Source organism: Sphaerodactylus townsendi, linkage group LG14 (assembly GCF_021028975.2).
Source record: "Sphaerodactylus townsendi isolate TG3544 linkage group LG14, MPM_Stown_v2.3, whole genome shotgun sequence".
Classification (NCBI taxonomy): domain Eukaryota; kingdom Metazoa; phylum Chordata; class Lepidosauria; order Squamata; family Sphaerodactylidae; genus Sphaerodactylus; species Sphaerodactylus townsendi.
The window spans coordinates 20,350,123-20,376,176 of record NC_059438.1 but is presented as its reverse complement, the minus strand read 5'-3'; the positions used below and the strand labels follow the sequence as shown (position 1 = coordinate 20,376,176).

At 41.2% G+C, this 26,054-nt stretch overlaps 2 protein-coding genes across 7 annotated transcripts in view; one reads left to right on the top strand and one right to left on the bottom strand.

Moving 5' to 3' along the window:
- The window catches only part of CEP89 (centrosomal protein 89), a 48,433-nt gene that overhangs the window by 11,377 nt on the left and 11,002 nt on the right, over positions 1-26,054 (top strand). For all 6 annotated transcript variants that reach the window (XR_007246108.1, XM_048515310.1, XM_048515306.1 and 3 more), the window contains 14 exons: positions 504-591; positions 1,233-1,261; positions 2,051-2,099; positions 2,863-3,081; positions 4,523-4,665; positions 7,243-7,293; positions 7,648-7,731; positions 8,591-8,694; positions 9,309-9,424; positions 10,129-10,309; positions 12,823-12,990; positions 13,936-14,077; positions 15,431-15,520; positions 25,037-25,206. Coding sequence is in view for 5 of the 6 variants with exons in the window: in XM_048515310.1 (XP_048371267.1) it covers positions 504-591; positions 1,233-1,261; positions 2,051-2,099; positions 2,863-3,081; positions 4,523-4,665; positions 7,243-7,293; positions 7,648-7,731; positions 8,591-8,694; positions 9,309-9,424; positions 10,129-10,309; positions 12,823-12,990; positions 13,936-14,077; positions 15,431-15,520; positions 25,037-25,206 (1,634 nt within the window). In the remaining variant the exon portion in view is untranslated. The remainder of the gene's footprint in view (positions 1-503; positions 592-1,232; positions 1,262-2,050; positions 2,100-2,862; positions 3,082-4,522; positions 4,666-7,242; positions 7,294-7,647; positions 7,732-8,590; positions 8,695-9,308; positions 9,425-10,128; positions 10,310-12,822; positions 12,991-13,935; positions 14,078-15,430; positions 15,521-25,036; positions 25,207-26,054) is intronic.
- On the bottom strand, positions 17,812-25,041 carry RNF182 (ring finger protein 182). The gene is made up of 3 exons (XM_048515311.1): positions 24,890-25,041; positions 22,296-22,413; positions 17,812-21,450 (listed from the first exon to the last, which is right to left on the bottom strand). Exon 3 carries the CDS (start codon positions 21,432-21,434, stop codon positions 20,709-20,711), a length of 726 nt encoding a protein of 241 aa, XP_048371268.1. The 5' UTR covers positions 21,435-21,450; positions 22,296-22,413; positions 24,890-25,041; the 3' UTR covers positions 17,812-20,708.

Genomic DNA, 26,054 nt, shown 5'->3' with positions numbered 1-26,054 from the left:
TAGGCACTTGCGCTGGTGCAAGGTTGCGCCAGTTCAAGAAGCAAGTCCACCCCCCCAGGATTGGGCTCTTAAAAGAGTGTGCCGCTTCTCAAGACCTGCTCAAGCAAACAACAGTAGAAGTGACTGAAAATCATAAAGAACAGTAAATAAAAACAAAATAATGAAAGCATTCCAATCAAAACAACTCAAGGCTTAAAAGGACATAAAATAGGTGGAGGAGGAGAAGAGGTCCATCATGGAAGGGTAAGAGTGGAGGAGGAAAGATAGGCTGTGCAGTGGACAGGGTGGGAAATAGGCAAAACAGGCAGGGATTGTGGGGAGTGGGCTGGGTGGGAAGGGGAAGAAGAAGCAGTTGAAAGGATCAGGTAGTGGGTTCTGTGAAAGACATGAGGCTCTAGAGAGCTGCAGCAGCTCTGTGCCTCATCTCTCAAATTAATGTGTCTTTCGCTGGCTGTTTATAAGATGGTCTGCAGATTTCAAGACTATGCTGTATTTTTTAATAGGAAAACCTTCCAGTATATTCAAGCACTGAGCAGGAGGAAGATGACTCTTGTAATTCTTGGCTTATTCGTCCTAATGTTCCAGTGGAAGGTAACATCTCTTTCTGCTTTAGGAGAATATGTTGTGCAGTGACACCTTGTTTTTCATGTTTTTCTATTTCCCGTCTTTCCTGGTTCCCTTGATCAGGGGTTTTACGGTAGAGTTTGGATTTTATTATGGGATGTGGAATGGTTTCCTGAAGAGACACTCCTTCATTCTACCATTTCATTGTGGTGTGTGACCGTTTTCTTGGTCCCCTTGGCAACGGGTATGTGGGTTAAGCTAAAGTTTACACTTGACACATGGAAAGGTTTCTTTAACAGTTACATAAGCTTCATTCCAGTATTTCAGTCCTAAAGGCTCACAGAATATTGTGTTGCGTCTTTTCTGCACGCATTCCCCCACCCCAAAATGACGGAGGGGTCATGGTAGAAATGTGGATTAGTTTCCATAATGTGCATATCAGCAGTTCAATAAAATTGTTGCATTACAGACAGGATGCTAAATGGGCAATTTGAGCAGAAGTCTCACTTTACTTAACGAAATACTAATATGATAAAATAGGAGCGGAACACTCTTCTGGAAGGATTTTTAAAATTGGATCTGCTGGGCTCTCCCTCTCCCCCTGATGTTTATTCAAATGGTTTTATTCTGACTGCCCTCATATTATTATTTTTTCTGTTGTTTTACAGAAATTGAAACTTCTGTAGATCATTATCAGGTACAATTTTCATGATGAAAAGTACTGGTTTACATTATGTGTTTGAAGAGTGTGCAGTGAAGGGCCGGCCTAAGACACAGATGCTAAGTAGCATTTTCATAGATTTTGATTTCTCAGGGAACCTTTAAAAATATTTGATAGTTTTCAGTGCATATAATAGACAGGATGCTTTGCAGTCTGTTGTTCTCAATGTCCCAGAAGGCTTTCCCTTAATGCTTGGCTTCTTTTTCTCCCAGCCAATGGCGTTCCACTAATGGGGATATGGGGTATCCCATGTCTCCGGGCACATGCTGCTGAGCCCCTCTCTCGGCCTTCCTGCAGGCCACCTTCTGCCCTCCCCAGGCTGTGGGGATGGCAGGAGCCAGCCAGAAAGGAGGCGGGGGCAATGCACCTGGGCGCAACTTAGCCCCACTACGGCACTGCTGCCAGCTTACTTCCCACATCTGAGCAAAAGAAAAAATGTTGAAAGCAGCTGATCAACAGTGAGGTCAAGTATAGAAAGGTGTACAGGGATTTAGTTACCGGTGTGCTCTGCCTTTGTTTTAAAAATGTATCCCGCCCACTCTACTGGAGATTGTAGTTGGTGTACAAGTGTATGTAGGTACCATTGCAGCTAGTACAGTTTATACTGTAGGAAAATATACATAAAATTAAAAGCCACAGAAAAAGCTGAGAACAGATTTTAAATGTTCACTGAATGATACATTCTTTTGGGAGAGGCTTTAAAAATCAGTTTAGAAAAAGAAGGGAATTAACAACCAGTTCATCTTATTTTTATTTCCATGCTAGGTTGAAAAAATTGAAAAACCACTGATGGAAAAGCCGCCTCCATCTCCAGGTACTTCAACTGTCGGTTTCGTTTGGAATTGTTATAAACTTGTGATAGTGGCTCTTATATATTTACACTGCAAAACTGCATATAGCTTTATATGAGTTGTTCATAGTTTATGTTATGCAGATGGTTTTTGAAGGATTTAGCTAATCTTTCTTTTACAGCATGTTTTCTGCTAAATGAAAAGCTGCAACTTTTGTCTCAGAAAAAAAATCTCTGCCAAGGACCTTTCCAGTTTACTAAATAATTTAATTCTTAGTTCTGTGATAAGTCATTGCTGGGGCAATATTCCTGTGGGGAGGAGAGAAAATAGCTTGCTGCAGAAAACTAGTCAGTTTGCCATTTTTATACAAATATAAGAGGAAATGCATGCCTGTTGTTGAATTTGTGAGGGTCTCTCCTAATGTAAACAGCTTTACAAACATCAGTATGTTTTGGATGGCATTAGCCTATTGGGATGAATAATTCGTGCAATATTATGACAGTTTTTGAAGCATTGTTAGAATAGCCATGAATTCAAGATTTGTTTTTTGCAATCTTATACAGAAGACAAGCTGTAATGTTTAGAATTGTAATGAATGAACTGCCAAGGGAGATCTTGAATATCTCAGTCCTAAAATGATTTATTGTGAAACAACCCAGGGCTTACTTCTTTGATCCTTGCTTCTAGATAAATACATTTAGGCTTCTAGATAAATACATCTTTTCCCAAGTGACTTGGATATTTTAGTGACTGCTTATGAATAATTCTGTTCCGTTTCATTGATAGATGTAATACTGCGTAAAAGGCAGGGGCCAATGGATCCCACTAGGGAGATGTCCCAGAAACTGAAAGAAGAACATTTGCTTTTGAACAATGCAAATCAGACCCTGCTTTCAGAACTTGGTGAGACAAAGCAGCAAATGAAGGAGCTTCAATTGAAAGTTAAGAAACTGGAAAAAGAAAACACAAAGCTTAAAGAAACTGAGCAGAATTCACCTAAGGAAGGTGGGAGTTAAATTTTAGCTTAGGATAATGTTTGTGAGAATGAATAATACTGTTTTAAATATGTATAGGAATATTAGCAGCCTTAGTTTTGCCTCTTGTCATTGTTTACAGTATCTGACACGAGCTGAAATTACGTTTGCAGGGCAAGTCATGTAGAATGTACTTCGTTTTCAAATAGTGTATTTTAATTATTTTATTAAAGTTGAAATTGATTGAGAGATGTAGATTTCTAGAATGTTAGTATTATAGAAATTCCTTAATGTCTGTTCATGCAAATGTTTCGCTCAGCATGGACTACCCAAATACGCAAAGGAATGGAAGTTTTAACACAGAGCTTCCCAAACTGTTCTTCACTGAAGGATCCGTCATCTAATTAATTATGCTAGAAAACCCATCTCCAAAGGCTTCTGGGCCCCCTGTATATCTTCCGCAGTGCCTACCGCATACAGTCCTTTTCCTTTCTGTAGCAAGATGAAAAGCTTTGTTAGGATGAAAGGTTCCCATGATTTTATTTATTTATTTTCATTTCTGAAAAAAAATATTTGTCTCCCATATTCAAATTCAGAATTTCCAGGGCAGCTAAATCCACAAAAATCTGAGTCGAAACATCATCTCTTTAAAATCCCAAAAGATCAATAAGAGGTCACTGCAGTGTGTTTCTGTTCTTTTCTCTTGGTGTCTGCCTCCCAGACAGCTTATCTCTGAGGAGCTGTGCTCAAAAACTTCAATGACACAGCCCATCCTACCGCCCATAGCAGGGATAGCATTCTTCCCATTTGGCTGGCAGAGGTACACTCAGCTCCTTTATTAATGAGGGTGAAAGTTTCTGAGTTACTGGGGAAAATTTTTTCTTGGCCCGGAGCAGCAAGAGCCTTCTGTTTTCTTTGTAGAGCTCCCTGAAGGCATCCCAGCAAACCATCTTTGATCTTCAAATCAATGGTTGGAATGAGCTGATTCAACCTGTAATTTAAGCCTTTGTAGGACAGAGCCCTTGGAAGAACATCTGAAATATCAAGGCAACTTACTGTGGTTTCTTTTGACTCTTTCCTGATAAAGAATGAAACCACGAGAATAACTGCCCTCATAGGAATGAAACACTTTGCCGAATGCAGACTTTGTACTTTGCTTCCTCCATTTCTAAGCTTCTGATCTTCAAAAACCAGAAATGTGAATCTGGAGTTGCTTTCTTTCCTTTTTCCTTGCATAACATTAATTCTCAGTATTGGACATGTGTAGGAACAAATGCACACAGAGAGCTGGGTGTATGTGTACTGTTACAATTGAATGTCACTGAATTCCTTGCATAACAGTATGCAAACCATTTTAAACTCAACACACATTGGCAGCCTAAATCTAAATGCTGATGTACCATGTGACCCTTTGAAGGCAGCTTCCTAATAATCAGCCATTTAAAGAATTATTGTTGTGCTTTTTTATGCAGAGGAACTTGCAGAATTGCTTTTATTAAGGCAGCAGGCCCAGGAGTTGGTGGATGAAAACGACAGTTTGAAAATGACCGTTCATCGTTTAAATGTGGAACTGAGTCGCTACCAGGCTAAATACAGACCAATTTCATCAAATGAAGTAATAATGTTCTCTTTCTTTCTCGGCATCTTCCTCTCTCTTTGAAATATTAATCAGACAACTTTGTATTAGTGGGGCAATGAGCAGTGATCCTGAGGTCTCTGGTTCACCTCTTTCCAGGTTTGCAGAAGAATCTCCCTTTTCTCCACCTGGCTCTACCTGTGGCTCTATTGATGCTAACGTCCATGCATGCTGGCCTGTTTGAATTCAATTATGCCTGCTTTTTCCACTATCACTGTTACTTGAGCTTCTGCAAATATTATAAAGATCAGGAAACTGCCAGTCATCTTTTTCCTGAGCCTTTTACACCAGAAGAAACAACTAGCTTTGCAGAAGAATCGCCTTGCAACCTACTAATTATTTTTGACAGTATTTTTCACCTTGAAGCTTTCTAGAGAGTCTTCCATTTGAATTACTATATCTCAGTTATGGAACTGTGGTGTGTATAAGTGTGTGTGTGTAGATCGCACTGTGTCCTGGATCTATTAATGAAACAAAATTATCCTTCATGTACAGTTGTGAGACTGTCTAGCCTACAGGCCCACATACATGTGGATCTCAAACATTTTGTTTCTTCTTGTTGTTCTTTATTAGAGGATTATGAAAAGGAAGAGCCCAGAATACTGAGTGTTATTTACCTTGAGGTGGTTTTAAAGAAGAGGTTTTCCTTTCCTTCTTTAGTAGGCCAAATATTGTTTTGAAAATCCTACCTCATCGCCCTCAGAAGTCAAACGCTTAAGCGTGCTTGTTTAGCAGTAAACCTGCTGTATTGCAAGGCTGCCAGGCTGCAATCCGTTCTTATTTACCTGGGAGTAATCCACGTTGGGTCCAGTGGCATATATTGCTGAGTAAACATGCACAGGATCATGACGTTAGGCTGCAGTCCTAAGTAGAAAATAAGCCCCACTGAAACGCTGTGAAAGTGGCTTTCAAGCAGTCTTGTCTGAAGAACCTGGTACTAAACTGTATCTTTAAAAAAGCAATTTCCTTCCAGCCTTTTTAATGACAGCTTCTTTCCGATACAAAGTACAAATTGCCCAAGGGAATAACCTTCCACATTTCAAATGATTCAGCTTCATAGCACACACAAGAACAGAAAAACAAGTCTAGCGCAGTTCAGTTTCAGGGCATACCAGAACAGGAAAACAACTACTGCAGATAATCAGGGTGACTCAGATGAATAAAGGTTTTCAGTGAGGTGAGTTGAGATATTGAAAAAGCAATTGGTACAGGGTTTAAAACAAAGCAGGAAACTTCAAGCGTAGAAGTTCAAGTCCCTTCTCAATAATTCAGGCAAAGGGGCTGACCGATTACTTAGGGACTGGAATGAGCAAACTTCTCTCTCTAAAAAGTCAAACTGGGGAAAAGGGAAACGTTCTTAATTGTGATTATGTCAGGGGGACAATTTATACTTGCCTTAGGTGAATTACCATTTGTAAACTCAGCCTGAATACCTTAATGACACATAACAGTGGTTGCCTATCGCTAGACACAGGGAAACTACACTATGTGTGTGATTAGCACTCCCTTCTTGCTTTGAGAATAAGTATGACTTCCAAAATACTGTTTATTCCTTACTTTCTTTCCAAGGTATATATCATATCGCTGTCAGTACTAATTTAATTCCAAATCCCTTTTTAATTTCTTCTAAAGTACTGTGTCGGAGCTCCAAGACAGTTTTGAACCCTCTACTAACCCTCATAAGTTACTAGTGTCGGATTCCAGGTTAATTTGAACAAATAAAAGATGTATATATTTTCTTTCACTTAATGGTTACAAGAAATAATTTATCTTATCTCTACAATGAGTAAAACAATTTAAGGCAATAACTTCTGACTGAGGTGACTTTCACTTCACATAGTTCTACTCTCTCAATCTCTGTAATCATTTTAGAATTGGACTCCATTTCTAGTCTTCCAATGCCTCCTGTACGCATTCTGCCTATTTCTTTAGGCAGTTTTGTGCTTTATGCAGCACTAAGGAGGATTCTAGTTAGAAATCTGCTCTTCTCGCTCTTAGGCTACAACAAACTGATTCTCTAAACAAAACCCTTCCCTGCCTCTCTCAAGCATCAACCAATCAGCTCACGTTCTTACCCCCTTTTACACCCCCTTCCTTCTGCAACTCATCTGAAAAAAATGGCACAAACAGCATTTTAAGTCATTACAATGTGCAATAAAACTGGCAAATTAGGATCAGGCATACAAAACACATCGTACAGATCCACAGAGATACCTTTCATTGGGACCAACCAAAATGACCTGAAGAAGTGGGCACACTTTCATGTTCTCCAGAACTCTTCATAGATGGGGAGGACTTCTAATGGTAGCTTTAATAACACAGATGTTTATTTTGTGCAGAAGGACAGGTGTTTCTCTCTCAGAACTGCTCAAGGATACTTGTAAATTTCTGCGTATCACATTCAGTTGTAGCATTGGGGCTGCAGGGGAGTGGGGTCCAGTACAAAATGGACATATTTATAAAACTGTGACAACATCCATTTAGCCTCTGGAACGTGCTAAATACTGACGTTTCAAATATTTATTTATAACTTTTTCTCTTTTTTTAAATCTTAAGAGTGTAAAAATTGGAAGCCTGCCAATGAAAGGGCCAACACCACCTTGGCTGGTAAGTAGTAGTAATGAAGGTATTTTCACATTTCTTTGTTTTCTGGTAAGTTTTCCAAGAAGATGCAAAGTATGATTCCCTGTAATTTCTCAGTTGATAACTTATTGTTTTGTTTGTGTGGTATTTGACGATTTGCATTGAAATTACCAAAAAATTGTAATATTAACAGATCAAAGATTTATCACTCCTCCATTGTCACCTTTTAGACAATAAAATAGCCTTTTTTGTTTAGATTAATGTGATTAAAATGTTGATTTTTTCTGCTTTTAAAGTGTTTCACAATAAAGCTTTTAAAAAAGCTTGACAAAGCTAGAGCATTTGTAGTTCTGAACTGAAGTTTTTTTTTTCCTTTAGCTTGATATGAAATATTTATCTCCTCTGCTGTTGGCATATGAAGACAGAATGAGGGAAAAGGAAGATTTGATTCTCTCACATGAGGCAAGTTGGCAAATTTTGTAAAGATTGTGCAACATAACTAGCTTGATGCTGGCTAGTACTTGCATAGGAGACCACCTAGGAATACCAGGGTTGTTAAGCAGAAGACAACGACAAAACACCTCTGTAGGTCTCTTGCCTTGAAAACTATTTGGGGCGGCTGCAGTATTCTGCAAATTAAGCAACATCTTGGCTATTGTAGTATTTCAGTTCGTCATATCTAAATGCATACCCCTACTTCCTAGCTTCTGTCTCTTGCTGCAAAATGTTCTCTCACCAAAACACTGTTCCTGAGGGCCTCCTCACCCCCAGAGCAGCAAGAGTGGAGAGCCAGAAGGCTGTTGTGGGGATGGGGGGGATTGACTGGCTCAGTGGGATTTGAGTCTGGACTGGCTGTGGTTCCATGTGGCCTGTGTGTTCAGTGGTAAACCAGTGTTTGTTGCTGTGCCACAGTGCCTAGCTCAGGGGTAGGGAACCTGCGGCTCTCCAGATGTTCAGGAACTACAATTCCCATCCCATCCCATCAGCCCCTTTCAGCATGGCCAATTGTAGCTCATCTACAGTACATTCTCTGTGCACAGTTACCTAGACATAAGCTCTACTGAATACAGACTTCCTGCTGAGTAAAACAGCATACTGTACAAACATCTCACTGAGCGGACGTTATACATGTAGAATTCACTGATATCTGTTTTAATACACAGCTTGATAATTGGGCAAAGACAAGTGATGGGTATACAGACATTTATGAAATGACTTTTAAAACCACCCTCAGATGTATATTTATCTCCACTTGTTTTGCCAACTTCTTGTTGTGGCAGTCCATTTATAATTTGTACGTGTTTTACCATTTCTCATTCAGGAAGACATGAAGACTTTTAAAGAACGAGTCCAGGAGGTGGTGAAAGAAAATGAGCAGTTACACCAGCAACTATGTAAACATGCTTCTATTTCAACCAAAGAATGGTAAATGTATTGTCTTAAGAAACCATTAAAGGATTTTGTGGGATTCTAAACAATTCATGGTGGACTTGACTTCAAGGAATGTTTTGATGTTTTTCTTTTGCATCAGGTAGATTTGAGAACATTCATAAATATATTTTTTCCCTGAATATTTTGGAAATGCGTGTGCAGTAACATAGCAGTTGGAGACTGTGAATCTTGCAGTGAGTGTTCTCTGTTCTGTACCCAAGTGGCTGCATCCAAGGCCTAAAAAATGTGAAGTTGGCAGACGTGCAAAGGAGCAGATGTACAAAGGGACACAGCTAAGATTATTAACTTAGACTGTCAGCCATTTAAAATATGACTGTGGAACTTCCTTTCTCAATCAAACCTCACAGAATGCACATGATTTGGGAATCTCCTCTTAGAGGCTGCTCCATCCTTTGCTCAGCAAACACTGTTGGTGCCCAGGCAACAGTATTAGCACAGGTGTTTCCTGCCATAGGCACATGTGATGCGCACAGGCCTGTTGAGAAGTCCTCGCCTGACAGGTGCTGCTTGCTGTGTCTTCTTTCAACTTACTGCAGTTGCAAACATTGACATGGTCTTCCACTTTTAAGTCAGTTGGTCATTTACAGGCAGCAGCTGCAAAGCCAAGCCAAGCTTGTCCTGGAAGAGAACGCAGTACTGATGGAGCAGCTTAAAATACAGCAAGCGAAAGCAAAAGACAACCACAACCAGCATGTCCAAGACGGTAATTGATTCCTACTTAAAACAACTATAAGGAGAGACCCCAAATATAAGCTGAAGTCAGGGCCCCCGTATAGGACACCCTAAGTCTTTTTAAGATGAGACGTGTTAGTCATCAATAAGTTATCGATTGATGGTACAATAGAGACTTGGTAGAAGTCTTTAGTTTGGTTTGTAATGTTTTAAAACATGATGGAAATAATTTCAGGATGGTACTTGTTTACTCAACCTTGATTATTACAGTGAACTGTCTTTTTGTTGGTCTAAAATACAGTAGCATAGGCAGAGATTAATGGTAATTTACAGATGACTGACTTAGAAACCCAAGAACATTTGATAAGGGTTGGAGTGGAGATTTGAGTCAAAGAAGCTGGCCCCTCTAAATGTTATAGTCTTCAGTGGACACTGTGGAGAATTTAGAGCTATAGTGAGATTTTCCTTTTGCCAGCTCCTTTAATGCGTGCTTAAAGAGTCTCCGCTGAAATTCAAAACTTTTGGAAAAGCACATTTTTATACCAAAATTGTATTACTGCAAATGAATGCAGTTGCAAGAATCTCTGAGTCAGGTGATGGTTTGCAATGAACTAAAAATGTCAGCCAGTTATCCAGAAAGTGAATAACTTTGTGTTCTCAAGTTCACATTTGTTTCCTGCAGCAACTCTTGACTGCCTCAAATGTCTTATGTTTTTGCAATTTGTCTTTGCAAAGTTTCCAAATTAACAAAACAGCTGATGATTTTGGAAGCCAAGAAACAGAGCCAAGAGAAGGAGATGCAAATACATCAGAAGCAGCTGGAGGAATTACGCTCTACAATCAAAGGGCTAAAAGCCAGCTTTAAAGACAGCATAACCATGCAGGAACACAGGGCTTTGGTAAATCAGCTGAAAAGGTAGGAGTATGAGGAAGGCATGTAAACAGCTATCTTGATTACAGTTTATGTATTGTCTTGTTACTCTGTTATTTAGTGCAGGGGCAGATTTTAGGCACCAGGATGTCTATCAATAGGCTGCTGCCCTCTCCTTGGGTTGGGCCCCGCCTGTCTGAGGCAAGGGAAATAGCACCTGCAGAAAAAGAGTTGGTTTTTAAACCCTGCTTTTTTTTAGTGTGAAAACAGCTTACAATTGCCTTCCCCCCTGCACCCCTCCCACACACAACAGGCACCTTGTGAGGTAGTTGGGTGTGAGAGAGTTCTGAGATAACTGTGATTAGCTCAAGGTCAGCAGACTTCGTGTGGAGGAGTGGGGGAATGAAACCTGGTCCTCCAGATTACACTCTGCCGCTCTTAACTAATACCCCATGCTGTCACCTAGCGCACATGAGGTTCACATGGAGCAAGAGAGCCATCATCTAAGCCCCTCACGGGAGGTGATGCTTAGCCCAAGCAAGTTGGAGAAGCCCAGGTGGGTAGTCAAGCTTGTTCATTCCTTCCCACTGTGGGAGGGTGGGGCTGAACCAGGGGCCAAATGAAAGCCTTTCTTCCTCCCTCCTCTAGGGGGTAGTCTGCCACTAATTTAGTGTGACATAGCAGTTATATTGTTGGAGTGGGTCTGGAGCAGCCCAGCTTCAAATTCCAGCTCTTTTTGAAATGCACTGGGTAAACTTCAGCCAGGCATTCCTTCAGCCTAACGTGCCTTCCTGTGTTGTCATGAGGATAAAATGTGCACCTCTCTGAAAGGAAAGATGTGATAAAATGTGCTAAATAAGTACATTCAAAGAAGTTGACTGCAGTAGTAATATGCAAAATAAGTACGTTCAGACAATGAAGTTGACTGCAGAAGTCATATGCAAAAATTAAAACTATAAATAACGAGCAATAGGTAAATTTTAAAGGTGATCAGAGAGAAGTTGCATTGCTGCGTTAGGGGACAGCAGTAGTAAACCTCTGCTGAGCTCTTGCGTGGAACGCTCCATGGAAGGGGTCACAATGGGTCGGTTGTGACTGAACCACACGTTCTTTATTTTCTCCCTCTGGCTTTTCTGATGGCTGTTTTACAGCTTACTTTTTTTAAAAATAGAAGCATGTATTAATACTAATGTTGCAATTTCAGTCCTCTTCCTGCATCACAAACACATTTTTCTTAATGATCTATAATTGATGCTTTAGAACATTTATTTAACTACAGCTGTTTTTTTAAGGAGATAAAGATGCTTTTTAACATTTATTCCCCCCCCCCCAAAAAAAATTACAGAAGTGAATATTTCATGTTTATCACAGGATGTTAAAATACAGACGATCTAATCTTGTCACTAACTTTATCATATAATCCCCAATTGAAATTGCTTTTTTAATCTTGGCTGGAGCATGGAATATTAAGATCTTTTGTTGTAATAACTGCCAAAAGCCATACAGATCAGACAAACTTTTTTTGTGTGTGAAAAGCAAGACAGGGATTTTTGTCCTTGGTTTCACCACTATCTCTGATCCCTATTGGTAGCCTGTTCCTGCCTCTAGTTTTTCCATTTGGTTTCCCCTTTTATGCAAACTGGTCATGTGATTGTATGTTATATATCAGTGATGGCTAACCTTTTCAAGGCCGAGTGCCCACATTGCAACCCAAAACCCACTTATTTATCGCAAAGTGCCAACACGGCAATTTAACCTGAATACTGAAGTTTTAGTTTAGAAAAAACGATTGGCTCCAAGGTGTGTGTTACTTGGAAGTAAGCTTGGTGGTAGTTGGTGGCTTTGCTTTGAAGCAACCGTGCAACTCTTCCAACAAGTGAATCATGACCCTAGGAGGGCTTACTCAGAAGCAAGCCTATTGCCGAGCATACTTCTAGGTAAAGGATCACGCTTTAGTTCTTCACATGAAAATCAGTGGGGTTTAACAGCACTTAACAGGGTTGCCTACACTGCTTCCCCAAAATTAAATCTTAGGTTTAATGCTAATAATCGAGCCCAGCGGCCCAGGCCAGCCTAGATGTGTGTGTGTGGGGGGGACTCTGTGCGTGCCCATAGAGACGGCTCTGAGTGCCACCTCTGGCACCCGTGCCATAGGTTCGCCACCACTGTTATATATGCTTCCACCAAAGCTCTAAAAATGACAACTCTGTGGAGGTGGTCGCATTATATTTAAAATTGTGTCATTTGGAGGTAGTGTGTGTAAGTAATGTGGACTGTGTCTGTAACCCAAGTTAATTTAATTCCACAGGTTCTGGGTCATACCAGGGTTGGGTTCACAGCACCTCACACAAAGGATTTTGTTTCCTCATGCAGCTCAGAATGAAGCAGAAAATGCTTTCATCTGATAATTTGGCTGCAGTGACCGCTTTTTATTATGTGCACTAGTTGAAAGAAATAATTCCACTTTGCCACTATTAAGTTGACTTCTAATTGTTCATGTCTACATGGCAGAAATGGTCATTTAATTTATGCCTGGTTTTAATTATTGTTTTCTGCAGCCAGTTGCAACAGGAACAGGAAAAGAGGGAGGCAGAGCTGCAGGAGTTCATAGGGAAACTAGCATCCGTGCAAGGCGAAAAAAAGAGTCTGCTTATCGAACAGAATGAGCTGGTGGCTGAAAAAAAGGCAGTAGAAGCTGAGCTGGAAATGGCACAGAAAACAAAGAGGTTTGGCTGCTTCCTGTCCTGTTCATTCATAATGTCCCACCAGTTAACAGAATTCTTTTAAAACATGTTGCTTGCGAGATTGATGGAATAATCCTGTGCAGAATTACTTCCTTCTAATTCCACTAGGTTTACCCCTAAACAGAGTTCACGCCAGTCACAGCTATTGATGTCGGAGAGTTTAGAAGCGTGTAGCTTTTCTTAGGGTTGGGCTGTGAGGCTGCCTTCTCACAAGGGCTGGTTCTCATTTTGTTCTCATTGCTGCAGCGAATGTGGAACAGTTTTCATTGGCAGCAGAGGGTCCCACCACAGCTGGGGTGCTTTTTGCCAGCTTGAAAAGATAAATTGGTATAAATATGCTTCAGTTCTGTGATGCTATAGTGATGTGTTTGCTACCATTCTTGAAAGCTAGCAAACAGTCTGTAGTGGTGGTGAGAGTGGTAGGTGCAAGGGGAAAATGGTGCTGGACATGGCTGGATATTTGTGACCTCATCTCTGTAAAGGAGCGTGTGCAATACTTGCACGATCACTGCTAGGCCTTGTCAGTGGGTCATAAAAATCATCTTCTAAGGCCTGTGGGACTAGCAAACGGTCACTGAGTAAATACTGTCTAAATTCCTCTTCATGGTTTATCAAAAAGTGAAATGACATAAATTTTCTTGTTCCCTACGGAGAAGATAGCGTGCAGAAATAGAACTTCCAAACCAACTCGTAGCATTTAACTGTGATGGGGAATTAGAGTAATTGCTACAATCTAGGAAATGAAACTTCTAAAAATACAATTAGAGACAATTAAGCGATTGCGTGTACTAGTGTAATTTGACTGAAGTCATTGTGGGCGTTGAATGGTACCAGAATTGAGTTAAAACATTAGTGATGCTGAATTGCTCCCTAATAGGTTGGGGTTTTTTGTCTTTTGCAAAAACAAACAAACAAAAAACCCTGCAGGCAATCACAGAAGAAAATAGGTCTTCTGAAACAGCAGTTGGAAGAAACAATGGAAAAAGAGGAGGCAGCACATCAGTACCTGGCAAATCTAATCACTTTGGCAGAGAATGTGATTAAAGAACGAGACCGTCTTTTAAACTTGGTAAGTCTTAAAGAATCCATTGCTTATATGAGGTTCCCATTTGGTAGAATAAACTAACCATCAAGGGGCAAAAATCTCTGATGAACTATTTATGTCAAAGGATGAGACAGTTTTTTGAGCCCTGAAAGAACCGCATCCGAAACATATCTGAGATAGTCAATACTTCTGTTTGATCCAATTGTGAGGCATATAAGTCACATGTGGTGGAAGAAAGTGCCATCAATCTGCAGCTGACTTACAGCAACCCCATAGGTTTTCAAGGCAAGAGACATTCAGACATGTTTTGCCATTGCCTGCCTCTGAGAGAGTTCTGAGAGAACTGAGAGAGTTCTGAGAGAACAATGATTGACCCAAGGAAGCCCAGCAGGCTTCATGTGGAGGAGTGGGGAATCAAACCCAGTTCTCCAGATTAGAGTCCACCACTCTTAACCACTACACCATGCTGGCTCTTTAAAGTATCATAGGAAAATAGATATTTGATTAAAAACTTAAACACCAAGAGGGATCATGTGCGTTCATGAAATGCTTAATACATCTGATGTATTCTGTCACGGCCCCTTCCGCACGTGCAGAATAATGCACTTTCAATCCACTTTCACAATTGTTTGAAAGTGGATTTTGCTATTCCGCACAGTAAAATCCAGCTGCAAAGTGCACTGAAAGTTCATTGTTCTGCATGTGCAGAAGGAGCCTAAGAGAGAATGCATAAGAACAGTGTTGGCACATGGGATTTTTCTGCCTCTCTTGCTGTGTTTTATTTTTCCATGTTTATTCATTTTTTTTTGTTCCATTGGTCTGAATGGGACTTAAAATAGCAGAAGATACTTGAGCACAAAGTGCAGTCAGAATTTTTGTTCATTGTCATTTAGACAGCATAATAACTGACTCTTTTCGATTCAATAAAAACTTAATTGAAAGGATCTTCATTTAGCCTCTGAACTATAATGACTACTGGTTTGCATTCTTGAAAGAGTAATTACATAAATGGCTGATTTTGGTTAGTCAACTTTTCTCTCATGTCTTTTAATTTGTTTAAATATATATATATTTGTTTTTTCTATATGAGTGTTCGTATATGATATCTTTACCTGATAATCAGAAGCAATAAAAATACCTTAATAAAATCTGCAGATGTTCTGATCAGATTTGGTGCAGAGTAATACAGTTTATCCATAATTAACAATGTACCGGTAATCTAAACAAAGTTATACTGTTCTAAGTCTATTTAAGTTGCTGGATTTTGAAGGACGTAAACTGTGCTTAGAATTGCACCATAAACTATTTAAAGTCAATGGATCAAATATCAGAAATCAGAATTCCTTGCAAAGTTAATTACCCTTTTTTAAAATTTAGACCAGTTTCTTGGAAAAAGAGAATCAAGGTTTTATCAACAAAATGATAGAAGGAAATGTACATCTAGGAAAATTAGAAGAGAAAGTAAAGGTAAGTGCTTTTTAATAAAATATATGTATATGAATAACATGAGTGTTTCATTTTTTTAAATGCAGTCATCTATACATGATTCTAAAAAGATTTGCAACATTCATTTTTTTTCCAAATAACTGGTTGGATCCAGACTAAATTGACAATCTACTGATTTCTTCTTCGCACTGCATACCCTACCTCCCCCCCTCCCCCCGAGTATTGTCCCTCCAGGTCCTCCTTACCCCCCAGCAGCAGCATTATGTAAAGATGGGTGAGCTTCAGTGGAAGCGGGGAGGAAGAAAAGTTCATTATGCAGTTGGAGGTTTTGCAGCTCAATCCAGAGCTGTTGGGCAGGTGGGGACGACGATGCTTGAGCACCGCTCTGCCTACTCTAAAGGGCTTTCTGGCAAAGCGGGAAGCCCAAAAGGGTAAAAAACGAAATCTACCTGAACCCTTCCTCCTCCAAAGGAGAGAATAGAGATATTATGTGAAAATCGTAGCATATCTCCGCCAGCAAACCCGCTGGTGTACAGGGGCCAAGAGGGCTCTGGAGGCCAACTAAGTACGGCCTGCCACTGAAACGCCCCCAGAACACCTCTGGAATGCCAGCGTAGCTCTGGGCAGCTTGGATGTGCCGGTGGGGAGCTGGGCACTGTGGCCAGGTGTCCTGGGGACCCACTTCAACAAGGACTGGTGGGTTTGCCCTTCCAGTGGCGTAAATACCCCGAGAGGGCAAATCTGCTTGCTCAAGCCTGTTCCACGCCCAGAGGTTGATTCACCTTCCCCCCTTCTGGACTGCGCTGCCAGTTTGGATTCAGAACAGTGTTTTTTGTTGGGAGGGGAATGTATCGTGGCTTTCTCCTTCACCAACAAACCGTTTTATTGACCTTTGTGTAAAGAATCTTTCGACATCGTAACAATTAAACAATTGATTTGGCAGAAGGTTTGTGAGCCCGTGCTCACTTTTAACTTCAGCTGGCAGAAATATGTTTTAAGTAAATATAGAAACAGAAGAAGGCATACGTATGTGTTTTAGTTATCAAGTGAGGCTGAAAGGCCCAGAAATCCAAGGAAGAGTTGCGTTACGTTACTATGCAAAGAGGAAATGATAACAACTAATAAAAAGATAATGTGTGATCTACTTGCCGACAGGTGAAAAACTGGCAAAGCAATGTGATTTCAGTTGGAAATAACATTTCTGCCCTTCCACTTGCTTTTGCGGTAATGTCCTTGTTCCATCGTCTTTCAATCTTCACCCATTAATGTCTGTCAAGTGGGGGTAACATTTCATGTGTCTGACAAAGTACTTGAAAATATAGTGCTGCAATAAATCTTTTGGGCTGAATTCAGTTGCCCCAAACAAACTTTGATTTATTTGTAATGAAAATGAATCCAGTCCTTGGGCTCATGTGCCCTTTCTTCCAAGGTTATTCATGTAGGCCTACCATCACAGGTCTACTTCTGTTTTTATCAACATTCACAGAGAGAATTAAAATGTCACCAATCTAATGAGAAATTTTCAATTAGAGTTTATGATGGCCATTGTATTAATAATGGTATATTTTGTATCATAACCACAAAAACATTTTTATAGGATAGATGTTGTTATAAAAGTTTGCCTGTTTAATTCTTCTGCAGCAATTACTGTAGGGGTAAATATCATAACCTTTTAGCATCAAATTACATCAAGCTGGGACAGTTTTGCCCTTTCAGTTTCACAAGCTTATTTTGCATTCTCTTTTTTCCTCCTAGCCTTGAGATAAATATTTGATTAAAAGCAAGAGCCCTGCAGTTAAATTGGCAGTTGGCCTAATTTTTGTTTATCTCTGCTTCCATCTAATCGTAGAAGAACAAATGTAGATGAATGTAACTTTCTGCTAATTAATATATACATTTTTAATCCCTCAAATTTTCAAGTATCTCTAGTTAAACATTCAGCATTTTGAGGGGGAAAATGGTACACTCCAGTCCATTTGTACTGTACATACCTACAGCAGACTGCTGCATATAGTGGCATAAACTGATAAGTATTTGACCTAGATGATAACTAAAGGTCACACCTTCTACAACAGGCTTGTTTTTTTTTTTTGTTGCAGTGTAAAGTGATGTGCAAAGAAGAGCTGCATGTTTGTAAATGTAAAAGAAAAGTGCTAGAGATCTGTGGCTCCACACCAAATATGTTACAGCAGCATGTTTCTCAATCATACTTTATACAATTTACCGCATGGTTACATCCACTTCCCGTGGTATGAATCTGCCCCAGCACTACTTAAACTGAACAAAATAGCCTCACTCCGTGCACTGATTTATAATTTTGAAAAATCACTGTATTAAAAAGAGCAAACAAGTTAATTGCTTTCCAGTTTCATTAGGACTGTTCTTCTAAATAACAGAATACAAGGATGTTACATCATAGTAATGAAATTGAATTTCCAGTACAGAACAGGCTTTTATCCTTAGAAACTGAACCAAGACCATCAAACGAGGAAGCTTTGCAAAGCTTCTGGAAATTACTTATGTTCAGGACGGAAGCAGAGGATGTACAACTAGTAGAGCAGCCAATAAGTTGGCCTGTTCTCCGTCAGCAGAGTAAGGTATTCTGAAATTCCACAAGCAGGGCTATGCCATATTTGTTTTATTAATCTTGTGAAATTTATATCTCACTTTTCTGCCCTCATAAGGGCCACCATGACAGCTAACAAAACCAGAGCTAAAATATGTGCAAAAGCATAGAAACAACAAAACATTGGGCAGTAATTGGGGATTGCAGGGGGAATAACAAATTTAAACAAAGGTCTCATCAGCTGGAAGAGAATGGCAACAGGAAGGGACAGTCTTCTTGTGGGGAGAGTTCCATAGATTTGGTACTTTGAGCCTCCGAAATTACCTTCCTGGTCAGGCAGGTTTGGATGGGAGTAGGTGGTCCTTAAGGTAGGCTGGTCTAAAGCCACATAGGAATTCTGAAGTCAGCGCCATCACCTTGAATTAGGCTTGGAAACAAATTGGGAGCCAGTGTAGATGAGCCAAAACCAGAGTGGTACGGTCCCTGTTTGGGTCAACATCCTAGCTGCGGAATTGGGTAACAGTTAATGTTCCTGAGCACTTTTCAAGGGCCGCCCCATGTGAGGGTACATTGCAGTAATTTACTTTAGATGTTACTGGAGTGTGTACCATAGCGGCCAGATATTTTCTGTCTAGGAAAGGCTGCAACTGGCTAACCAATCAAACCTGGTAAAAGGTAGTCCTAGCCTCAGCTTCCGCTACTAGTCCAGCAGTAGACCTTGTTATTAACCCAGTGTAGTAAGGCACTTTGAAGCTCATCAGGAGGCTTCAAATGCTCCAGAAACATAGCTCCTTTAAGTTGTGGCTGGGCCAGATCAGTCAGACTATCTCGCAAAAGGGGTGTGAGAAGTCAGGGAAGGGTGTTTGGCATGTGCACATGAAGGGGTTCCGGGTCCTCCCCAGGCTGCAAAGGAGAGACTTGGGAGGAACAGGAACGTGGTGTAGTTAACCCCCTTTTTCTCTGCACCTGATGCTTTTGCCAGACCCATGGTTTCAGCTAGTACCATGGAGGCAGACAGAGTGGACAAAGCAGTCACAAAACCCTGGACCCCCTACTGGGGAGCCCCCTAACATCCAGCAACAGAAGACACCCCTTTCCTGAGCAATAGCCTGGCTCCAGCCCCTTGTGTGTTCCTAGCAGCAGTATCTATGTGCATTGGAGCAGCCTGGAATCTTCTGCTAAAAACAGCCTTGGATCCCTTCTCTGTAGCCAGCTACAGGATTGGAACTTCCATAGGGATACAGCTCCTGAGGTCTGGATTCACTTGCTGATGGCGTTGTGTCCTGGAACCAGGGACAGTTTTGGCACACAAAGTGTCTGCAGCTTGATTCTCAAATGCTGGGTTGTACCCAATAATCTTGGGAAGGGTTGTACCCAATGCTGGGTTGTACCCAATAATACTTGTTAAGTATAGAAAGCTTCAGTCTATTGGCTAAGTCTCAGCGTTGACTGTACTTCACCAAAAGCCTAACAGGATTGCACACAGAAATACAACACCATTTCACAGTAGATTTTATCCCAATCCTAACTGTGTATTTTTTTTTCTGAAAAAATAACTAGCAACTGTACTCTAGCAAATATGTCCTATTTTAAATAGTGAAAGCATATTATTCCAAAGTAGATCCATATAACGACTTGGACACCTTTTTATTTTAGACTGCTATAAGATCCTTCCATGTTTCCCCCCTAGTTTTTTTTAATTGTCATACTTTTTAATCAGGCAGCTCTAGTTTAAAATATACATTTTCTCCCACCATGCAGACACAATCTGCGAGTTCTAAACACAGTAAGGGGTAGGTTTCACTTTTGTGTGCTATTTAAGAGCATTCCAAACAGTTGCACAGCATGATTTTCAGACTATTTCTTCACATACATCTACATTGTATTCCACACCATCTAAAGGTCCTCCAAAATTCATAAACAGATTAGGGACGAGCAGGGGTGAGAGAATTCCAATCCCTTCCCAACCGCATTCTCGCACCTTCTCCTATAATTTCCAGCCAGCGGTGAAGACCTTCCTCTCAGGTAGATCAAGAGGCAGAACATTCCTGTTCTTCCAAACCTGGTCGTGTCTGTTTTCTCACATCAAACAGGTCTGTGCTCCTATGGGGTACCTCTACTTTTTGGGGTAGGAGTAATATTTAAATTACATTTCACATCCTTAAGACCACTGATGGGAGGGGATGGGTGGCATTTTTCTTCCTTAGAGTGAGATAATGGGTTACCCAATGCCAGATGGTTAGGCAAGCTTTTGAACAAAGTAAACACACCATTGGAATAAGATTTGACACACACCCTTTCTGGTGAGGCCAGAGTCTGGAGGGAGAAATAGTTTTGCGCAGCGTCATCTGTGTTACCAGATTGTAGCCCTCAGATTGTAGAATTTACATCGTTCTTTCGAACTTAAAGGGATGTCATTAACCCATTTGTATCTTGGACGTGCTAGAGTGTGACCAGATGTAGGGAGAGGGTGATCAACTGGTGGACACGAGCATCTACTGATAGATCTCTTTTTTTTTTACAAAGTTTGTTGTTTGCTTGTTATAGTGAGATAGAGGGGTTTCTTTTAATCACACCTTTTTAATAGCCCACACTTTTGAAGATCTGTTGTTAGCAGTATCCAAAATTCTGATTTAAAAAGTGTCAGTTTCTAGAGGAGCAATCACACATTCCCTGGCAGAGGCACTGACAGAAGCCGTACACAAGACACACTGTTAGACTGGATGGAACAAGACTGACGCAGACAATCCCAAGGGTCACTTTCTGAATCACTAATAAATATATTCCAAGTGGCAAAGAACCGAAGTAGAAAACCCCCAGCAGCCACACCAGTATCCTGGGGACATGGTTGCAGAGTTTAGAGAAAATATCTTGATCGAGATGGCTGTGAGAGTTTACAGATGCCGACTCAAGGCTGTGATCGGTGTAGTAATCCGAGAGAGTGTTTTGGCTGGGAGTCCTCATGGAATCTCTCTGCACTTCCATAATGGTTATCACCAGGCAGTTTGAGGACCCATTAGAAGGGCTTGAGGAAGCCAGGTTTTTGGGCGTCAAGACCACTTCTTTGCAGTCCGAACTCCATGCCGTTTTGTCCTTGGCCACAAGTTTGGACATGACGTTTGTGTCGTCGGGGAGGCCTTCCACTTCCTCTTCCTGCAGTTCAGTCTCATGGCGGCAGAAGGGGCAGCTGATGCATAGGGAGCCATCTCCCATGTGGAGGATTTTTGTCAGGCATTTAGCACACACCCGATGGAGGCAGTCCAGAATCTTGGGCTTCCTGCTGTGAACATTAAACTTCTGATAACAGATTTTACATTCCAGCTCATCATTCAGTGCTTTTTCTTCCCTATCTGCCTGGGGATAATTCATCTTTAAATCAGGCGCCCTGTAAAAGAAGTCAGAACAGCACTAAGTTCTTGCTTACTCTTAATAACCCTGTTTGGTGGTAAGTTCTCTCTGGAGTGTATTTTGTAGCTGAGTTTCATTACAGGGAAAATGGGTAACAGTAGCTAAAACGATTTCAGTCATTAAATTAAACTGGTCGTTACGCCATGTTATAAGCATCTTGGTTTCAATTCTGTATCATTCTCTTAAACATTACCCAAATCTGTGTTGTTCGATATTCTGCGAGTCTACCATACTAACCATGCTGATCAGCTCCGTAAACTGGCTTCCAAGTGGAAGTTCTTAATCTCAGATGTGAATTTCGAAATTTGGAAAGTTCTCAGTGATATAAAATCACAGCAAGCAGTCATACCATAAACCTTAAACGTCTGAATCAGGGGAAATGAATGTCCATTCTCTCTGCTCTCTCATCCATTTTCTAAACATCTGTTTTCAGCTGTGAAAGTGACAATTACTCATCTGAAATATTTTGAACACTGCTCTTGTCTATAACACGCTTTCAGTCTGCTAGAAGGCATATATGCCTTCTAGTGAGGAGAAAAGCCAGAGAACTGGCATGACAATTTATGTGATCCCACTTTGACAAGTATTTGAAGAGTTTGCTTTGCCTTGCAGACAAATTGAATCTATTGTCATGTACAAACGCCCCTATAACATTTTCTCTGAGATCATGGAGAGGAAGTTTCACAGATGCTCATTTTTAATGACGCTGTTTATTTAAGGTTACTGAGAAGAGGCATTGTGTATTTCCTGGTAAATAAAAGCAGATATTTCCCAAGAATTTTATTCTGAAAAGTTGTTTCAGAATATAGAACGTAGTCTCACCACGCGGCATGCTGCTCCCCTGTGAGAATGCCAGCATTCAAGTTGTGTATGGCCAGATGGCTTCGGAGGTCTGTTCATGGTCTGCTCACAGTGTTATTTCAGAACTCAGTTTTCGGTCCTAGAAAACAGAAAGTACCTCTGAGCAAATACGGATTTCCTTTTCCTGAAAAAAAGCTAGCCTCCCTACAGTAGAAATTACAGTACAGCTACTACATCAGAGATTGGAAACCCATAATTATTCTTCTGATTTTCCGTTTAAACCTTTCCCCTTGGTGAGCATTCATGTAACCTAGGACTTTCCTCCAATTAAATAAATCACAGTTGATTAATTGCATAAGTTTTAGTCCATTGATCAAATTTGCTTAAATTTAAACCCATTCCACCTGGTAAAAGCCCCCCCAAACACTTCTAACCCATTATATTTGCCTGGACCTGGGTTAAATGAAAGTCACTAAATCAGTGGCTTTTCCCCCCCAACCTGAGTTTCAGATGCTTCCTGCTTGCCTGTGTGAACTATGGCAAGCAGGAAGCGTTCTGTTCCCCACCCCATTCCTTCCGCCATTATGGTGGATTCCCAGGTGGCTGCCATTAAGGTAGATTCTCTAACAGGCAGCTCCCCTACCCCCCATCCCCATACTGTCCTCTGTAAGCTCCAGAGCCATTTTCCTGACAAAGGCAATACAACTGAAGGGGATGGAACACACACAAAAGCATCAACCAGAGATCACTCAGAAGAACGTTGTATATGTTTTTGGATAAATAATCATCAGAATGACTGACAGCATATTAACATGGTATATTAAATATTCAACTCCCTTCCCTCCCCAAGTCATTTCTTAACTTCCATTCTTAACTGTAAGACGGAACTATTTTCACTGAGCTGTAGATTGTATTTGCGGGAGGGGGTCATATACAGGCTGAGTCCCCTACAGTGGAAACATGCGCCATCAGAATTGGTCAACCATGTACCAAAACCTACCTTTTGTATTTCTATAAAAGAAGGAACTGTAGCAGTGATGTGGATTTTCAATCCTAGGCAGATCTTTAGTAAGAGCAGGCTGCATTTGCCCATGTCCTCTTTTTCCCCATCCAGCTATTAATGCTACAGTTCTATGGCTGAAAGGTTGGTCAGCCCCTAGGTCAACCTCAGTTACACCAATAGTCTATTAAAAACCAGGAACTCAGTATTATTTCACCTTCTCACGATAAAGCAACAAAACTGCTTGATCCCATATAAAGTTTGGAACTCGGTTACAGAGCTCGGAATAAATTTCTAAATGTTTCCTTTTTATTAGTTGGGAATCCAGTTTCCCAAAGAAGGCAGTCACACTTTGCTTTTTAGGTAGACAACCACTCTGCAAGTGACAGTACACCCCCTCCGGATAATAAAGCCTCAGCAGTAAGAGATTGAATTCTAGGGAACATTGTCCTTGAACAGTTCTAGACAAGCTTTCCAATACCAATGATGTCCGGTTGCATTAAGCAGGCATAAACTTTTGCAGAATGGGGAGGGGGGGGATCCCCTTCTATGTGTCTGTCACATTTTTCTGTCTCTAAGGAGGCATCTCTCCAGGGCATCTTTGGTTCTACATTTTCCACTTGATTCTTGGAGTAGGACAGGCTGAGGGACAGAGAGTAGCTGGCTACAGAGAGCTACATAACTGAATGGGTACTTGAACCCAGGTTTTCCCAGTCCTGGCCTGGTCAAGTTGCTTGCATTTTCAAATCCTGCCCCCCCCCCCCCCCCAATACTAGAATATCAGCACTGAATTTGGGAAGTATATTTTTCCAGCTTCGCTGAATCTTAAATCCTAATTAAATGTTCATACTGCATAGAGTTGAGGCAAGAATCTTTAGTTGGAGTAATTGTTAATTAGCACATCTAAAATTACTATTTGAAGAAGAACTGTTAGAATTTTTTAAATTATCAGATTAACCAGAAAGAAAACCACCCACAAAGCTGCTCTGAGCAACAGTTTGCCTTTCAAATGTAGATGGAGTTTTTTCACTGGGACATATTGTTTCTCTAGATGAGTTTCACTTAGTCTTTGACCTTACATGTTTAGAAGTGGTTTCATTTGGAAGTAAAATTCACCAAAAAACCACATTTGTTTAAACAAAGCGCTACCCGTAATGAAACATTTGGACACTCTGGATCTGGAAAGGTTTGCTTTCAGATGTTTCAATATGCATTTCTAAGGCAAGTGAGAAGTGGAAAAAATGTGGTATACAATAATGCAGACAAAATATGCAAAGCTGTTAATCATATAAGAAGCATAATGAGATATAGAATGTGGGTTGTTACTGCGTTGTGCTCCTATTGCTAAGATGATAATTGCACGCCCTTCAACAGTATCTCCTTCTATATCTGTTGATAATTAAACCACTTGAATTTGTAGGTAAGCAACACGTGTGTTTAACATCTGGCTAGCTTTCATGACATGCAGAATCTGGCTTTGAGGCAGTTTGTTTTCTTTGTAGAAGAAAGGCATTAACAAGCACAATATACCCATTCATTGACTCTTTGATTATCTGCAGCGGCAAGCACATGCACTAGAAATGCTTTAAGAAGCTCCAGCCCCTTCAAAACCTACCCGATTTGTTCTTTTTAAGCAAAAGCACCCATGGTTTCAGGAAGAAGCCACACAGAGAGAGAACCATCTTTTCCATGGATTATAGTCTGTCCACCGAATGGATGCCCAGAAGTGACTCTGAACTATGCTTTGCTCCAACTCTTCCAGGGGTACAAGAAGTCGGCTGCTGAGAAGCTTGGAAATGTCACCCTCAGAGTGACCGAACAAGAGAAGGAATTTGCTGGGAAGGCTGCTCAGTACCAGCGAGAAATGAAGCACCTTCAGCGTCTGCTGCAAGACAGGCAGGAAACCCTCGACCAAGTGCTGCAGCAGAAAAAGTAAGTCGGTCAAAGCCTTAAACAAACCAATTAGATCGAGATGGCAAAAGGAAGGCAGATGCAGACATATGCTCTGCCTCAGAGCCCCATCTGGTGTGCTCAAACCGTTTTCTCTTGTCTGCCTCTCTGCTGGATTGAAAATGCCAAACTCCTCCTCTCAGCCGGCTCTGTCTGCTCCCCCCTCCCCCTCCCAGTCTGCAAGTCCTTGAAGGATATCATTTGTTGTGGGTGCCCATAGCAATGCTTTAACATTCTCCTGGCTGCTAACTGCATCTTTCTGAAGGGAAACAAATCATACAGAACTGATTAACTTGAACTGAGCTCTCAATAATCCTCTCCGAACTGAATCACTGGTCATGTGGTTGGCTGATTCAGTAACGTCTTCCAGCAAGGTCTAATGAAGTCCCAAGCTTCTGACAGGCAGGACATAAAAGCAGTCAATTAACAAAGCTCGGCTAAGGAGAAATATCTTTCAGATTGGGAGGATTCTGATCATAGCTGGAGGGTCGCAGAATGAACAGTTAAATAGGTCGTGGTGAAAACAAGCTTGTCAGTGTTCAACCCCCTAAGGAGCAGGGACGTACCAGCCATGGGGACGTGTGGTGTCACATGTCCCCAGGCACAGGCCAGTATGTCACGTGGGGGGCGCAAAATCACCTCCCCACACCCCCTCCCCCGTCAACTGAGCAGACGGGCCAGGAGCCTGCTGAGGGCTGCCCCTCTGCCTGGCCCCACCAGTCCCAGCCCTGCCAGGCTGCCCGTGACCACCACTGCTGGCTAAGTTAAGTAGGGCACGGCCGGGGGTAGGGGGGTTGTGGCAGCACCCGGAGCAGGTGTTGCCTCGGGTG

What these genes read in the sequence shown, in the direction of transcription:
- RNF182 (XM_048515311.1), bottom strand. Translation starts at nt 21,434, where the DNA reads ATGAATTATCCCCAGGCAGATAGGGAAGAAAAAGCACTGAATGATGAG.